General features: G+C 29.5%; 2 protein-coding genes across 2 annotated transcripts; one reads left to right on the plus strand and one right to left on the minus strand.

The window, feature by feature from the left end:
- Positions 1-11,964: 11,964 nt before the first annotated feature.
- LOC127278701 (uncharacterized) lies at positions 11,965-17,379 on the plus strand. The gene is made up of 7 exons (XM_051300524.1): positions 11,965-12,376; positions 12,775-12,936; positions 13,059-13,300; positions 13,382-14,855; positions 14,979-15,083; positions 15,591-15,649; positions 16,166-17,379. Exons 1-7 carry the CDS (start codon positions 12,297-12,299, stop codon positions 16,984-16,986), a joined length of 2,943 nt encoding a protein of 980 aa, XP_051156481.1. The 5' UTR covers positions 11,965-12,296; the 3' UTR covers positions 16,987-17,379.
- Positions 17,380-18,733, minus strand: LOC127278702 (39S ribosomal protein L42, mitochondrial). The gene is made up of 2 exons (XM_051300526.1): positions 18,575-18,733; positions 17,380-17,834 (listed from the first exon to the last, which is right to left on the minus strand). The coding sequence occupies exon 2, from the start codon at positions 17,832-17,834 to the stop codon at positions 17,484-17,486; it is 351 nt and encodes a 116-aa protein (XP_051156483.1). The 5' UTR covers positions 18,575-18,733; the 3' UTR covers positions 17,380-17,483.
- Positions 18,734-19,675: the final 942 nt, after the last annotated feature.

Below are 19,675 nucleotides of genomic sequence, written 5' to 3' on the forward strand. Positions count from 1 at the left end.
AATAGACTGTAAGGGTGCAGTCCCATGGAGCAGATTAGCAGAATAGATTTCAGCCAATCAAAAGTTAGTCTCTCGCGGCAAATTTTGCATTTCCGTTAGAGACTGTTTTTTTATTGGTCAACGTCTAATCTGCTCCATGGGACTGCACCCTAATTTTCTCTGTGTTCTTACTGACAAGATGACAGTCGGGTATGTATGCCTGCACTTTTATCCTTGTCTAACACGTGCGTCGTCATGGCAACATGTGTGTTAGACAAGGATAAAAGTGCAGGCATATAAATGTACCTGATTTAATATAATAATGTAATATTATATCAATATTAATATATTAATATATATATTATATATTGTAACAAAGATATTTTTCATTATAATAATAATTGTACAGTCAGGAACATATGTCTGTACTTTTATCCTCGTCATACACGTTGTCATGACAACGCACGTGTCAGACAAGGATAAAAGTACAAGTAAAAATTCTCATAAATTCTCAGAGAAAAAACGATCCGGTAATTTACCGGTAAATTACCGTAATCTTCTTTCTCTTCTTGACGTAATTTACTGTCTTTAGAACACTATGTACCAGATTTGGGAACATTTTTCCTTCAATCCACGCATGGAGTGAAGACTCCTTATTCTTACTTCGTGCTATTCTTTTCTCAGAAATTTTTTTTTACCGAAAACAAAATCGAATCGAGTTTTGATGCTAGGAATACAAATAATTGTTCAATGCAAAACGTAGTCATGTAAACACAGCCTAAAGCTGTGGAGAAATGAACCTGCGGAAAAATAATGCCCGTGAAGTTAGCACCACAACTTAATGAAAATCAATTTTTTTTTATTTTAAACGTTTGTTGGTCGTTTGATAGTGTTTGATAGTTGATATTTAACGTTTGATAGTAATAATTAGAAAAAATAAACATAAATCAAATTTTGGTGTGCTATTTTCACAGTGCACCCCAAATTCAAAAAAATACTAATTTTTCATTTGTAAACGTTTGTTTGTTGTTTGATAGAGATTGATAGTCAATTCTGAACGTTTGATAGTTGAAATAATAATAAATATAAACATTATCAAAAACATCTATCCATGTCGCATCCCTCCATATGCGCATGCGCAAAACATACTTTCGCGGCATTTTCAAAAAACAGAAACAAATTTTCATCTTCGATTTTAGAAACAAAATGTAATACTTCAAATTTTTATTCATATATCATACAATTAAATACTCTCCTTTCAAAAATTGAACAAATTGAATAATTGTCAAATTTTAATTCCAATCGTTTGTAGGCAGTTTAATATTGATTAATGGTAGACTAATATCGTTTGATAGTGATTGATAGTTCATTATTTTCGTTTGATAGAGATTTAAAATTGACTAAAATCATTTGATAGTAATTGATAGTTGATTATTTTCCTTTGATAGTGATTTATAATTGATAATTATAGTTCAATAGAGATTTATAATTGACTAAAATCGTTTGATAGTGATTGATAGTTGATTCTTATTGTTTGATAGCGACTAAAATCGTTTGATAGTGATTGATAGTTAATTATTATCGTTTGATAGTGAATAATAATTGACTGAAATCGTTTGATAGTTAATTATTATTGGCTAATATCTTTTGATAGTGATTTACAGTTGGCATAAATCGTTTGATAGTGAATAATAATTGGCTGAAATCGTTTGATAGTGATTGATAGTTGGCTAACATCGTTTGATAGTGATTGATAGTTGATTATTTTCCTTTGATAGTGATTTATAATTGACTAAAATCGTTTGATATCGATTGATAGTTGATTATTATCGTTTGATAGTGATCTATAATTGACTAAAATCGTTTGTTAGTGAATAATAATTGGCTGAAATCGTTTGATAGTGATTTATAATTGACTAAAATCATTTGATAGTGAATAATAATTGGCTGAAATCGTTTGATAGTGAATAATAATTGGCTGAAATCGTTTGATAGTTAATTATTATTGGCTAATATCGTTTGATAGTGATTTATAGTTAATTATTGTCGTTTAATAGTGACTTATAATTGACTAAAATCGTTTGATAGTGAATAATAATTGGCTGAAATCGTTTGATAGTTAATTATTATTGGCTAATATCGTTTGATAGTGATTTATAGTTAATTATTGTCGTTTAATAGTGACTTATAATTGACTAAAATCGTTTGATAGTGAATAATAATTGGCTGAAATCGTTTGATAGTTAATTATTATTGGCTAATATCGTTTGATAGTGATTTATAGTTAATTATTGTCGTTTAATAGTGACTTATAATTGACTAAAATCGTTTGATAGTGAATAATAATTGGCTGAAATCGTTTGATAGTGATTGATAGTTGGCTAACATCGTTTGATAGTGATTGATAGTTGATTATTTTCCTTTGATAGTGATTTATAATTGACTAAAATCGTTTGATATCGATTGATAGTTGATTATTATCGTTTGATAGTGATCTATAATTGACTAAAATCGTTTGATAGTGAATAATAATTGGCTGAAATCGTTTGATAGTTAATTATTATTGGCTAATATCGTTTGATAGTGATTTATAGTTAATTATTGTCGTTTAATAGTGACTTATAATTGACTAAAATCGTTTGATAGTGAATAATAATTGGCTGAAATCGTTTGATAGTTAATTATTATTGGCTAATATCGTTTGATAGTGATTTATAGTTAATTATTGTCGTTTAATAGTGACTTATAATTGACTAAAATCGTTTGATAGTGAATAATAATTGGCTGAAATCGTTTGATAGTTAATTATTATTGGCTAATATCGTTTGATAGTGATTTATAGTTAATTATTGTCGTTTAATAGTGACTTATAATTGACTAAAATCGTTTGATAGTGAATAATAATTGGCTGAAATCGTTTGATAGTGATTTATAATTGACTAAAATCATTTGATAGTGAATAATAATTGGCTGAAATCGTTTGATAGTGATTGATAGTTGGCTAAAATCTTTTGATATCGATTGATAGTTGATTATTATCGTTTGATAGTGATCTATAATTGACTAAAATCGTTTGTTAGTGAATAATAATTGGCTGAAATCGTTTGATAGTTAATTATTATTGGCTAATATCGTTTGATAGTGATTTATAGTTAATTATTGTCGTTTAATAGTGACTTATAATTGACTAAAATCGTTTGATAGTGAATAATAATTGGCTGAAATCGTTTGATAGTTAATTATTATTGGCTAATATCGTTTGATAGTGATTTATAGTTAATTATTGTCGTTTAATAGTGACTTATAATTGACTAAAATCGTTTGATAGTGAATAATAATTGGCTGAAATCGTTTGATAGTTAATTATTATTGGCTAATATCGTTTGATAGTAATTTATAGTTAATTATTGTCGTTTAATAGTGACTTATAATTGACTAAAATCGTTTGATAGTGAATAATAATTGGCTGAAATCGTTTGATAGTGATTTATAATTGACTAAAATCATTTGATAGTGAATAATAATTGGCTGAAATCGTTTGATAGTGAATAATAATTGGCTGAAATCGTTTGATAGTTAATTATTATTGGCTAATATCGTTTGATAGTGATTTATAGTTAATTATTGTCGTTTAATAGTGACTTATAATTGACTAAAATCGTTTGATAGTGAATAATAATTGGCTGAAATCGTTTGATAGTGATTGATAGTTGGCTAAAATCTTTTGATATCGATTGATAGTTGATTATTATCGTTTGATAGTGATCTATAATTGACTAAAATCGTTTGTTAGTGAATAATAATTGGCTGAAATCGTTTGATAGTTAATTATTATTGGCTAATATCGTTTGATAGTGATTTATAGTTAATTATTGTCGTTTAATAGTGACTTATAATTGACTAAAATCGTTTGATAGTGAATAATAATTGGCTGAAATCGTTAGATAGTTAATTATTATTGGCTAATATCGTTTGATAGTGATTTATAGTTAATTATTGTCGTTTAATAGTGACTTATAATTGACTAAAATCGTTTGATAGTGAATAATAATTGGCTGAAATCGTTAGATAGTTAATTATTATTGGCTAATATCGTTTGATAGTGATTTATAGTTAATTATTGTCGTTTAATAGTGACTTATAATTGACTAAAATCATTTGATAGTGAATAATAATTGGCTAAAATCGTTTGATAGTGATTGATAGTTGGCTAAAATCTTTTGATATCGATTGATAGTTGATTATTATCGTTTGATAGTGATCTATAATTAACAACTTCTGCATGCGTGCATGCAAGCAAAAGGTGAGAGCGTACCTTAATATCTAATTTAATTTGGACTATCAAACGTTTAAAATATACTATCAATTGCTATCAATCGTCTAACAAACGATTGTAAAAGGAAAATCAATAATTTATTGAAATTGGGGTGCTTTGTGAAAATGACACACAATTTTTGTGTGTAAAATATTTTTACTAATTATTTCTATCAAACCTTGAATCTTAACTATCAAAGACTATCAAACTATTCTAGTCAATTATACATCACTATCAAGCGTTAAAAATCAACTATCAATCATTATCAAACGATTCTAGTCTATTGTATATCACATTCAAACGAAAATAATTAACTATTAATCACTATCAAACGATTTAAGTAAATTGTAAATCACTATCAAACTATAATAATTAATTATAAATCATTATCAATCAATAATAATCAACTATCAATCACTATTAAACGATTTTAGTCAATTGTAAATCACTATCAAACGATAATAATCAACTATCAATCACTATCAAACGATATTAGCCAATAATAATTAACTATCAAACGATTTCAGCCAATTATTATTCACTAACAAACGATTCTAGTCAATTATAGATCACTATCAAACGAGAATAATCAACTATCAATCGATATCAAACGATTTTAGCCAACTATCAATCACTATCAAACGATTTCAGCCAATTATTATTCACTATCAAATGATTTTAGTCAATTATAAATCACTATCAAACGATTTCAGCCAATTATTATTCACTATCAAACGATTTTAGTCAATTATAAGTCACTATTAAACGACAATAATTAACTATAAATCACTATCAAACGATATTAGCCAATAATAATTAACTATCAAACGATTTCAGCCAATTATTATTCACTATCAAACGATTTTAGTCAATTATAAGTCACTATTAAACGACAATAATTAACTATAAATCACTATCAAACGATATTAGCCAATAATAATTAACTATCAAACGATTTCAGCCAATTATCATTCACTAACAAACGATTTTAGTCAATTGTATTACGCCGCCTCGTCCTTCTAGATCAAATACGTAGTCACGTAGTACTGATTGTTCCGCCACAGTAATTTTAAAAACAAGAGTTTTTCGCGCCGCCTATAGGTGTCGTGCTTCGTGCTGCTTGCTGAACTGCCATTATGTTGTTCTGTGCGTTCCGCGCATCATCGCGTTAAAATAACGAAAACGATAATGTCATCTTCATCAGAGAAAAGTTCACCAAGAGACCGTCAGGAACATCGCCGCAAAAAGAGGAAGCATTCTTCATCGAAAGTATTTCGACAAAAAATGAAAAAACTCGAAAAAAAGATGAAAAAATTGAAGCGTTCTCATCGATATCGTGAAAGCAGTACGTCATCCTCGGCATCTACCTCCAGCTCAGCGTCAAACAGCAGTCGCAACACTGAAAAGGTAACTAGAAGCCCTTCCCGAAGTTTTTCCCGAAGCCTATCTCGAAGTCCTCGCAATGAACGTGGTCCGAGAGACACGTCAAATGTCAGAGGCGAAAGGAGTCTGAGTCGTGATCAACAAGACCGCGACCGTGAATTCAGACATTCCAGAAATATTAGTGAAAAGCGTCTCCCGCGAGGAACGCTACACAAGAAAACTGGAAATGGTGAGAACAATGAGCACGATCCGAGAGACGTGTCACGTTCTAAAAAAACTCGATCTAGGTCCATATCAAAAACACCTGAAAATGCGACAAAAAAGGTTAACCCAAGCGACGCCGGGGCTGAGTCGGTAACAAACGAAGACAGCTTTCTAAAATTGTTAGGAGAGGGCGCGCAAGAGGAAATTCAATTTAGTGCACCAATCCACAATTCAATTGCGGAAATGTGGTCAAAAATTTTGAAAGTCGGTTTGCCCAAGGAAAGCATTAAAGACCTAATTAAAAAATATCCTATCGCAGAAAATTGCCAAATGATGGGTGCGCCTCGATTAAATGCGGAAATAAAAACCGGAATGAGTACTACCGCACTGAAAAAAGATACATATCAAGTATTAGCTCAAAATAAACTCAGTGCTTCCATCAGTGCTCTCGGAAATGTACTTCATCAAATTTTAGATGCAAATAAAGGCGAGAAGGAACTAAATTCAGGTACTTTGGCCTTGATTTTTACTACTCTTTGCGACGCAGGTAAAATTATGACCGACTTGCAACACGACCTGTCAATAACTCGCAGGAGTTTTATAATACCTTCCTTCAGTTTAATACTAAAAAAGATTGCTGAAGAATCGAACGTCGACACATCGTTGTTCGGCGAAAATTTTGCAGAAAAATTAAAATCTGCCAAAGAAGTTGAAAAATCAACAAAAGAAATTTCGAAAAATCCAGCATCACAGACTTCAACAAGGGCCAGTCATCAGAACAGGGACAAGGCTGCCGGATATTCGTCATCAAAAAATTTAAACTGGAGGGGCCCCTCCAAAAAATCATACTCGAGCTTGAAGAGGGGGGGCCAGGGATATCGCAGCAGTCGGAGCCAGACATCGAGACGAGGGAAGAATTAGTGGTAAGTAAAACCGCAGGTCGCCTGCGATTTTTTAGTAAAGAGTGGGGGAAAGTGACAACCGACCGATCAATTCTTGAATGCGTTAAAGGTTACAAAATACCCTTTGACGACATACCCACTCAAACACAACGTCCATCAGAGCCTGAACTCTCGATTGAGGAAAATGCAAGGACAGCTCAGGCTATCCTTCAACTCCAAAAAATAAGTGCGGTGGCTCCTTGCAAGCCATGTAAGGGAGAATTTTTGTCATCACATTTTTTAAGAGAAAAATCTAGTGGCGAGGATCGCTTCATTCTTAATTTAAAAAAATTAAACAAGTTTATAACGACCTCCCACTTTAAAATCGAAGACATGAAAACTGCCTTACGGCTTATAAACCAAGGCTCCTTCATGGCTGTAATGGATTTGAAGGATGCTTATCTCATGGTCCCTATTACAAACGAACATCAAAAATTCCTCCGTTTCTCATTTCGAAATGTCGATTACGAATTTAAATGTTTGCCTTTTGGTCTTTGCACTGCACCGTTTGTGTTCACTAAACTCCTCAAACCGGTAGTGCAAAAACTAAGAAGCCAAGGTATCATTCTAGTCATATACTTAGACGACGTATTAATTATTGCTAAAACCGAAGCCGAATGCAGGCAAAATATTTTCATAGTTCGAACTTTGCTGGAATCACTTGGCTTTATAATCAGCGAAAGTAAAAGTCAGTTAATTCCATCACAAACTTGTATTTTTTTAGGAGTGGTTATCGACAGTAAAAATTTTTGCTTAGAACTAACTGAAAAAAAACGGAAGTCTATCTCTCAGTTAGTTAACAGATTTGTAATAAACAAAGTTTGTAAAATACAGGAATTGGCACAATTGATTGGCGTTTTAGTTGCTGCGTGTCCCGCAGTTCAATACGGTTGGCTGTATACGAAGAGGTTAGAGCGTGAAAAATACTTAGCATTAGATAATTCAAACAATAATTACAATGCTCGAATAACTCTTTCTAATTTAATACAGTCAGACCTAGAATGGTGGGCGCACAAAGCAAAGAAATCGTCTCACCCAATTCGCGAATTTAAATTTACCAAAGAGATTTTTAGCGACGCATCCTTGACTGGCTGGGGAGCTTTCTGTGAGGGTGAGAAAGCTAGGGGACTGTGGAGCATCGAAGAGCAGAAACTTCACATAAATGCACTGGAATTAAAAGCAGCATTTATGGGCCTGAAGTGTTTTGCTAAACAAAACAATAATTGTGAGATCCTTCTACGCATGGATAACACGACATCCATAGCATACGTAAATAGAATGGGAGGAATACAGTACCCCCGATTAACACAACTTGCCCGCGAGATTTGGGAATGGTGCGAAGTTAGAAATCTATGGATATTTTCTTCGTACATTCCATCCAAAGAAAATAAGGACGCTGACGAATTATCCAGAACCCTCCCTCAAGAGACTGAGTGGGAATTGGCTGACTGGGCATTCAAAAAAATTGAAAAAAGATTTGGAACATTTGAAATTGATTTATTCGCATCAAGCGTTAACGCTAAATGCAAAAAATACGTATCATGGCTAAGAGACCCCGATTCCGTTACCATAGACGCATTCACCATGAAATGGGGTTGTCACTTTTTCTACGCTTTCCCTCCTTTTGCACTATTACTAAGAGTTGTACAAAAAATTCAAATTGATAAAGCAGAAGGTGTTGTGGTGGTGCCTGATTGGCCTACTCAACCCTGGTACCCACTTCTAATGTCACTAGCTGTCGAAAAATCCATTGTTTTCAAACCTAATAAAAGTCTTTTATCTTCTCCTCACAGGAAAACGCACCCGCTTCACCAATCGCTTTCCCTGGTAGCGATACTCTTATCCGGGAAGCGTTCATGAAAAAAGGAGCATCTCAGGAGGCCGCTGAAATGATGTTAAATTCCCTGTCACCAAAGACTATACAACAATATAGCAAACCCATCAAACTTTGGTGGGAATTCTGCCAAAGAAATAATCTCGACATTTTTTGCGACTCAACTCCAGCTGCCTTACAATTCTTCACTGAGACTGCGAGAACCACTCGCTCATATAGTACGCTGAACGTTTACCGATCAGCAGTATCTCTGCTAATGGACAATAAAATCGGCAAAGATCCCAGCATCACTAGATTTTTTAAAGGCGTACACACGACCAAACCATCACAGTCTAGGTACGATGCGACCTGGGACCCTCAACTTGTTCTTCAATATTTGTCAACCTTGTATCCAAACGATACCTTAACCTTGGAAAAGTTGACCATGAAGTTAACGACTCTTCTATCTCTCATCACGGCTCAAAGAATCCAAACATTGAAGGCGATCCGTTTAGAAAATATTAATCTAGAGAGAGAACCTATCCAAATCAAAATTACAGACCGACTGAAGACAACAGGCAGAACGAGATACCAACCGCTCCTTGAAATACCCTCGTTTGAAAATCAACCGGAATTGTGTGCAGCAGGAGTACTTCGCACTTATATACAAAAAACGGAAAAAATAAGAAAAGGCGACAAAACCAAGGGTTACCTCTTGCTCACATATAAAAAACCCCACCAGGCCGCGACAACAGCAAGCATAAGTCGATGGATCAAAGATACACTCAATAAGAGTGGTATCAATACCGACATCTTCACAGCCTACAGCACTAGGCACGCATCGACATCAGCCGCAGCAAGACGTGGGATTAATATTGAAATTATAAGGAAAGCAGCGGGATGGACCGCTAATTCTTCAGTATTTGGAAGATTTTACAATCGTCCGTTAATACAGTCAGAATCGTTCGCAGCAGCCGTCATTCAAAACTGAAAAATTATATTACCCTTGAATTTTTTATTTTTCTATTCCTAATGTCTTATTTCTCTCAAGCACTATAAGTTTTTCTTCCAATAAACTAAACTTTTGTTCATCACTCGTTGAATGATATTGTTGCTATAATAAATATAATAACACAAAATCGCTCCACGCTTTAAACATCTACGTATTTGATCTAGAAGGACGAGGCGGCGTAATACAATTAAATGATTGAACGAACTTACCTTAGTGATGTTCAATCGCAATTGTATAAGCCGCCTCGTCCGAATTAATCACACCCACCCAACCCAAAAAGAATAAACAGGTAAACCAATTCATTAACCCCTAAGCGATTTTGTTCAACTTTAAAATATAATGGCAGTTCAGCAAGCAGCACGAAGCACGACACCTATAGGCGGCGCGAAAAACTCTTGTTTTTAAAATTACTGTGGCGGAACAATCAGTACTACGTGACTACGTATTTGATCTATTCGGACGAGGCGGCTTATACAATTGCGATTGAACATCACTTAAGGTAAGTTCGTTCAATCATTTAATTATAGATCACTATCAAACGATAATAATCAACTATCAATCGATATCAAAAGATTTTAGCCAACTATCAATCACTATCAAACGATTTCAGCCAATTATTATTCACTATCAAATGATTTTAGTCAATTATAAATCACTATCAAACGATTTCAGCCAATTATTATTCACTATCAAACGATTTTAGTCAATTATAAGTCACTATTAAACGACAATAATTAACTATAAATCACTATCAAACGATATTAGCCAATAATAATTAACTATCAAACGATTTCAGCCAATTATTATTCACTAACAAACGATTTTAGTCAATTATAGATCTTTATCAAACGATAATAATCAACTATCAATCGATATCAAAAGATTTTAGCCAACTATCAATCACTATCAAACGATTTCAGCCAATTATTATTCACTATCAAATGATTTTAGTCAATTATAAATCACTATCAAACGATTTCAGCCAATTATTATTCACTATCAAACGATTTTAGTCAATTATAAGTCACTATTAAACGACAATAATTAACTATAAATCACTATCAAACGATATTAGCCAATAATAATTAACTATCAAACGATTTCAGCCAATTATTATTCACTAACAAACGATTTTAGTCAATTATAGATCACTATCAAACGATAATAATCAACTATCAATCGATATCAAAAGATTTTAGCCAACTATCAATCACTATCAAACGATTTCAGCCAATTATTATTCACTATCAAATGATTTTAGTCAATTATAAATCACTATCAAACGATTTCAGCCAATTATTATTCACTATCAAACGATTTTAGTCAATTATAAGTCACTATTAAACGACAATAATTAACTATAAATCACTATCAAACGATATTAGCCAATAATAATTAACTATCAAACGATTTCAGCCAATTATTATTCACTAACAAACGATTTTAGTCAATTATAGATCACTATCAAACGATAATAATCAACTATCAATCGATATTAAACGATTTTAGTCAATTATAAATCACTATCAAAGAAAAATAATCAACTTTCAATCACTATCAAACGATGTTAGCCAACTATCAATCACTATCAAACGATTTCAGCCAATTATTATTCACTATCAAACGATTTATGCCAACTGTAAATCACTATCAAAAGATATTAGCCAATAATAATTAACTATCAAACGATTTCAGTCAATTATTATTCACTATCAAACGATAATAATTAACTATCAATCACTATCAAACGATTTTAGTCGCTATCAAACAATAAGAATCAACTATCAATCACTATCAAACGATTTTAGTCAATTATAAATCTCTATTGAACTTTAATTATCAATTATAAATCACTATCAAAGGAAAATAATCAACTATCAATTACTATCAAATGATTTTAGTCAATTTTAAATCTCTATCAAACGAAAATAATGAACTATCAATCACTATCAAACGATATTAGTCTACCATTAATCAATATTAAACTGCCTACAAACGATTGGAATTAAAATTTGACAATTATTCAATTTGTTCAATTTTTGAAAGGAGAGTATTTAATTGTATGATATATGAATAAAAATTTGAAGTATTACATTTTGTTTCTAAAATCGAAGATGAAAATTTGTTTCTGTTTTTTGAAAATGCCGCGAAAGTATGTTTTGCGCATGCGCATATGGAGGGATGCGACATGGATAGATGTTTTTGATAATGTTTATATTTATTATTATTTCAACTATCAAACGTTCAGAATTGACTATCAATCTCTATCAAACAACCAACAAACGTTTACAAATGAAAAATTAGTATTTTTTTGAATTTGGGGTGCACTGTGAAAATAGCACACCAAAATTTGATTTATGTTTATTTTTTCTAATTATTACTATCAAACGTTAAATATCAACTATCAAACACTATCAAACGACCAACAAACGTTTAAAATAAAAAAAAATTGATTTTCATTAAGTTGTGGTGCTAACTTCACGGGCATGGAAAAATAAAACTTTGTCGAAATCACACCTTACTAAACTAACCTTTCTTTTTTTTGTTTACAACGCGAGACCAACGACCAACCGTTTGTGTCTTTGTGTATTTCGAATAAAAATTTGTATATATATTTTAATTTTCTAACTATAATTACTACTTAAAACAATGTTTGCTACACCAAAAGCAAAAAAAGAACTTTTTCTTGCCTCTTCATTGTGCGATGGAGTTGAGGATAATAATATAAAGTAAGTATTATTAAAGAATAATTTAAATTTTACTAACTTGTTGCTTTCAAATGTACTATTATTTTTTAACAAAAGGATTTTATTTCTCTTCAAAGTGAAATGAATAATAATAACAGTGGTTGATAATAATCACTAAATTGATTTTGAAAAATAATATTCTTTATGAAAAATTTAAATCGAAATTCGTTAAATTATTCTATATTTTAGGTTATATTTATTTACGTGAAGGGGTTTCTTGTATGAATAAATTTAAATTAAAAAAAAAAAATTACAAAAATTGGATACAAATCGAATAGTATTTGTTTTAATTACAGAAATAAGAAAGTTAATATAAGACTTTTTTTTATTATAAAAAAATTATTATTTCAAAATATTTATTTATTAAGATTTTAATTAAGTCAGGTGACGACACTCCTGGACAATAAAGAAGCAGATCCTAACACTTTCATACCAATTTTTGGAATCACACCTTTTCATTTAGCAATTGGAAATCCCTCTGAATCGTTTGCCGAGGAAGTAACTAAATTATTTTTACGTCACGGAGGAAATCCAAATATAAGGTATAGAATAGCTCGAAAAAGTTTTCCTTTAATTCTCAACAATTTATATTTAAAATTCTACACTCTAATTTTAAATATATTCTAAATTAATTAATTTAAAAAACAAATAAATTTACTTTCAGATCTATTGAGGGTTTAACTCCTGTTCACATAGCCGCTGCATGGGGTCGATGTAATATTCTCGAATTACTTTTATTAAATGGTGGAGATCCATTATATCTCGATAATGAAGGATACAGTCCATTTCATTTTGCTTTCGATGGAGCACACTATAATGCTGTTAGTGTTCTTCGTAAATATTGTGATGATTCCATGAATGACGAAGAAGGAGAGGAAGAAGAAATCAAATACGACATAGCACTTGGTAATTTTTTTTCTAATCTACAAAATATTCTTATATAAAACAATTATTCTAAACTTTATTAATATTTTTTTCTCTTTTCAGAAAAAGTTTTAATTAATAACAAAAATTTAGTAGCCGAATATGTAGTAACTGACGAACAAACAACTGGCACTTTTAATATTTCACCAGAGAATGTTCTTGAAATTAATATTAAATCAACAAACAACTCAACCTCTTCCGATTGTCAGTTGATTTTAAATGAAGAATATATATCGAATAGAAGAAATCGAAAAGAGAATAAAAAACCGTCGAATGAAATTGAAACTAAATATAAAGAAGAGAAACTTCTTGTCAGTCAATTAATATCTCATCTTTCTACAACTGTTTCTAACGATATTACCAAAACTGACAATACACATAATTCTGACACTTCTTTATTTGAAAAAAGAATACAATTAATTCCAAAAAATTTTCGAATGTCAAATCAAGCAACAAATAAGCAAAATGAATTTTCTAAGAATTTAATTAGAGGAAGATTAAAGAACAAATTAAAAGAAGAAACGATCTCACATGAACATCTTTTAAAATCTGACAAACAGAGAATAAAAACACCCTTAATTGAAAAAGATAGCAATATTCTTGATAACTCCATTGTCAGTAAGAGTCCAAACTGTAATATTCTCACTCGATTGAAAAATGACAAAACCATAGAAAAATCTTTATTATTTGAGAAAAATTCTTTAAATTCTTTAAACGATTCAATTATTACTAAATCACCAAATTGTGCCATCGCTTCAAATTCTGATAAGAAAAAAAAATTATCAAAAATACCAATATTTGGAAAAAAATCAACTCCCACAATAGTTAAAAATCCATTTAAAAAAATAATATCACGAACACCTTGTGGATTAATTAGTCAAACTTATAAGAAACACTGTCAAAAAATTGCTGAAACCTCAAAATCACTTCCAAGAAATTTTCAAAATAAAATTTCACAAGAACAAGAATCATCGCCACTTTTTAAAAAGCCATTTAACATGGAGAGAAAAATTAATTCTGGTTACAAGAAAAAAGATACAGAAGAATCGAGTGGTATTTATAGTGCATCGAGTAAAATAATGCAATTAAAGAATGTTGCAATGAAATTAGAAGATTATATTACTGATGATTTTGACTCATTATCAAACAATAATGACATTCACAATACAAAAGTAATTGAAAATTTCAAACAAAATGTTTCAAACTCTCTAAACAATACTAACGAAACTAAATTTAATACATCTCTAGAAAATATGACATCCAATATAAGTGATTCTAGTTCACGAACAAAATTAAAAATATTTAATTCAACTGAGGAAATAAGTAATATAAAATACAAATTAGATAGCAATGATTCTCAAAGTGATAGTATAGTTGATTGTCAAGAACAAATTAAATCTTATCATTCCCAACAATCTTTGTTATCTTTTAATCAAAGTGAAACTAATGATAATATTGAAAATTGTAAAAATTCTTTTAGAGAAAGCAAAAATAGTTTCATTACTACCGATCTCACGGAAAGAAGTCTTATGAACAGGTAATATTTATACTTGAATTCTCACTATAAACATAAGTAAAATCTATAAATGTAATCACTAAGTTAGTGATTTTCTAAATTTAATTAAATTTAGATTCATTTGATTTTATTTAATTATTTCAGACAAGTTAATGAAACTTTTGTAAGTCTTGAAGAAGAATATAAATACAAAGATTTTGAGGAAGGAGTTGTCTTAATGGAACGTAGACTTTGTATTACTCCATCCTGGTAAGGATATTTTTCTTCAAATATTATTTTTCAAAATTAGAGTGTCTAATTGAATTTAATATTAAAATTTTAAATTAAATAAAAATTGCAATTATTAAATAATAAAATTAAAAAATAAAATAAATAAAAATTCGACGCTTCTAAGTCAAAATGATTTCTTCTTTAAAAAAAAAGTGAATTAAAAAAAAAAAATAATGTCATTAGTAAGCATAAACGAGAAAATTTCAATATAGTTACTTTTTATTTAATGTGAAGCGATAAGCGATAAGAAATGTAAATACGGTACTGTTTGACTTCTTTTTTTTCAGTATAATTCTGATAGTAGTATTTTAAATTAATGCAATTGTTTTTTATTATATGAGGTAAAAATAATCTTATAAATTTTCATTTCTTTAGTACTTTATAATTATTTAGAGTTTAATTCTAAATATTCGCCGTTACAATTTAATTTTTTAATATCGATAAATATGTATAAAATTAATTCATTTAAGATTTCTTTGTTTGCAGTGTAATGATTAATAAAGAAGAGCTAACATCATTTTACACTTGTTCTACTGCTGAATCCGGTAAGATATTTAAATTAATACTTTAATTGATCAAATAAATGAATAAATATAAATAACGCATTAATAAATTACATATGATTAAATTATGGATGCTCCAAAATTACTTATACGTAAAGATTAAACAAAAATTAGGCGTTTCACATTTTAGTCAAAAAAATAAGATATCTACATCAATTTAAATAAAATTATAAAATAATTAATAAATTAATTTTATTTTCAAAAAATTTAAATACAAAAAAAATCTAAAACTTCTATGGGAAATTTAAATTTTTTGTTTATGGACCTACACTCAGAGAAATCTTATATTTGCGTATATTTGAAGCAAATAAAAATATATTTGTCTCAGAGTCTAATAACTTTTTATTTGTTTTAAATAAAAAAATTTATTTATCACAAATAAAATTTAATGGAAACAAATAAATATTTATTTGGCTTCGATACAAATATATCTTTTCTCTGGACGTATTATAAGCTTTTTAGTAATTTATAAAAGGAAAAATTTAATTTTCATTACAGTTTCAAGTCTTCCACAGGAAATGTTACTTATCGACAAGCAAACTCTTCGCGAGAGGCTTCAAAAATTAGGAGAAAATCCAGGTCCAATAACAAATTCCACTCATAAAGTATATTTAAAACGTTTAATGAAATTGGAAAATATGAGACAAAATTTCAAAAATGAACCATATCATGAAAATTTATCTGAGAAACATGAAATTCATTCTATTAGACCAAGTTTAATTTCATTAAATTGGCAAAAAGATTTGCAATCTTATAGAGATCGAGAAATTAAAATATTTGAGGAGTTTGCTAGACCCGATCCTTCTCGTAAATGGCGTGAAGGATTAACAAAAACTTGTTTTAATTATCTATTGTTGGATTCAAGAATCACAAGGGATCTTCCAAATCGAAGAACAAGTCTTTCTTTACAAGAACAATGGGAAACATTTTTGTCGGCAATTTTTTATATTGGAAAAGGAAAACAATCAAGACCCTATTCTCATTTATATGATGCATTTCATTTATGGGTTTCAAATAAAGTTGAGACGTCGAGTAAAAAGATAAAAAAAATTATTGACATTTGGAATGAAAAGCAAGGAGTCGTTGTTTTACATATATTTCATAATACCATTCCAGTAGAGGCTTATACAAGAGAAGCGTCAATGATTGCTGCTTTGGGTCTTGAAAAATTAGCTAATTGTAAAAGTGGTGAATACTATGGCAAAGTAGCAACTTGGACAAATAAAGAAAAATGCGATTTGGGAAAATATTTACTTTACAATGCTATGGAGATATTAATGGTGGAAGGAGAACGACATCTTTTTCCAGAACATTTATAGAAATATAATTAATAATAAGATAATTTTCTTAGTATTTTTACAAGGCTGACTTTTTTAATATGAAGTATTAAAAGAAAATGATCTCAAACTCTGTATATTAAAACTATAGGACAAATGACTCTAAAAAATTGAGTTAATTATTACATATTTCCGATGATTTTATGCGTGTAGAAATTTAAAATTAAATTATATTTTATGAGATTTTTTTAAAATTAACATTGTATATTACTTTTAGGGAAATTATATTAAATAAGTGCAATTCATAAAATATCGAAAATGTTCGAAAACATTGTGATTTTATACGTAAAAAAAAGAAATTATATAAATTTAATTGTATTTACTAATAAAATAAGAGACTTGAAATAAAACTATAAGAAATTTGAACAAAACAAATTTCTTCTTTTTTTTTTAATAATAAATTTTATTTACTGATACTACATTAATTATAAACAATAATAATAATAGAAAAATTTATGCAACTATAAATGATGAAAACTTTACATATATTTTCTTTCACGTGGTGTTTTCTTAGCTTTTTTATCTCTACTTCTTGGGAACCATCTATGTTTTGTTGTTTGTGTTAATTGAGCAAGTTCATCTGCTATTTGTTGTTCTGTTTTAAGTTCATATGCTTCATTTATTTCTTGTCTACCAATTTGTAACATTGTTTTTGGTATTCTTTCTTTGGGTAAAGGTCTTGAATATTTATACGGAAAAGGTTGCTCTGGATGCCAGCAAACAATCGTTTCTTTATCTAAATATATTATAGCTTCTTTAGGTAGAGTGCTATAATTTTGACTTCGAAAATTTGAAATCAAAGATCGCATCATCACAATGCCTCGGTTCATCTAAATAAAAAGACATGTTTTAAATTATATAGCTCAAAAAAGTCATTTATAAAAATAGGGTCAGTTGGGGTAAATGGGGACAAAATCGCTATTTTTCACAAATCACGTAAGTTTCTTCCTTTAAAAGGTAATATTTAAGGGTTTTTATTTTTTTAAGTTGTTATTGATAAGCTGTCCCCATTTACCCTGAGTTTTCAAATTTTTGGGGTAAATGGGGACAGCTTGTCATTATTACCCAAATTGACAAAAATCAAAAATTGAAGTGAATTTCTGTTATAGGAGTCATAAGGAATAAGAAAAAAATTTAGTATGATTTTTAAGTCTCTTTTCTTTGAAATGCGAGACAAAATACTGAAACAGTTTGACTTTGATTTTCAAGTTTTTCTTCATTGAACGATAACTTTTTTTATCTTGCTGCCAATTGTCAAGATAAAAGCTTGGCAGTACTCAAAACCTCTTGCAGGTGATCTTAGGTTAAAATATTGACATTGAACTTAATTTTCAAACTGTAAATTAAGCTCCAAAACCTCTTGTCCTCATTTACTCCAACTGACCCTATACATTTTTAAGTTTATAACAAACAGTTTTAATTAATTGGTAAAATAATTGATAACAATAATAAATAAACGTTAATTTAGTTAAAAAGTTATAATTATGAAACAAAAGTTTTTGTCTCATTTCCGAAAACGTCAATTTAATAAAATTGGTATTTATATATAAATTAGTACCTTATTACTTACCTTAATTACTTTTTCAAACACTGATTTTATAAATTACTTAATATTTTATTTTTATACAAAATTGTTGTTATTGTCGAACATTATTATTATTATAACTTATTTGAGGTTAGTTTATGTCCACAATGTGGACATGTGGATTTACATTTTTGAACTGGACAAGAATTCCACCAATTAGAAAGTATGTGTATGTATGCAATTTGTAACGAGCGACTATATTCTCGCTCGAATCATTTCGATGTATCGAATGAACGATACGATATGATTAAAGTTACGATTTAAATAACCTAAAATAAGTGTCATTATAAAACATTTTATAATACTCTTAACATTTTCTCATAATAAATAAAATAGAGTTTTTACATAAAGGAAATAGCATGACTAATTCTAAAGTATTTCTGTTGAACTTTAAAGTTTATTTGTATATCGTATTTCTTTTAGCAACATAAAAGATTAAAAGAGAAATGTCGTAAATCAGTACAAATAAATAAGAGAAAATATATTCACATATTTCCTCTTATTTCAATTCTAAAATGTAATCCTAGAACGTCATAAAAACCACTTGAAAAAATGTGATCCTTTCTATAAAAAAAAGGGACACTAAACACATGTTGACCAGACACGGACTTTTACTACCTTCAATAGAAAAGTCGCGTACGGGCTAAACAATAGACGAAAGTCTACAACAGAAATGCTTTGTATAAGAAAGCAATAAATAATTGAATAATTGTTTATGCACATGTTTTAGTATATTTACACATTTGTATGTAAGCGTTATTAATATTGTTAATTAATTAATAATTGATTATCAGAATATTATAATTTAATATTATTATAATTATATTATAATAATATAATTATGGATTAACCATGTAATGTTGTGATGATTAATGTTTATTATATTTTAATAAATAGTATGTTGTATGATGGGAGAGAATATGTATAATCTCTCTTATGTATGTGTGAACGTATAAGTAACACTTAAGATTTTAAGAACGATGTGATAAGTGTTAGTGAAGTGATACACGTATAGGAGTAGCGAATACGCTCCATAGTGAAGCATGCGCACAAATTCAAAATGGACCCAAAAGCGGAGAGCGACTC

The sequence above is a fragment of the Leptopilina boulardi genome, unplaced genomic scaffold (genome assembly GCF_019393585.1).
Source record: "Leptopilina boulardi isolate dan_hultmark-lab unplaced genomic scaffold, ZJU_Lbou_2.1 LbouV2_210, whole genome shotgun sequence".
NCBI classification, from domain to species: Eukaryota; Metazoa; Arthropoda; class Insecta; order Hymenoptera; family Figitidae; genus Leptopilina; species Leptopilina boulardi.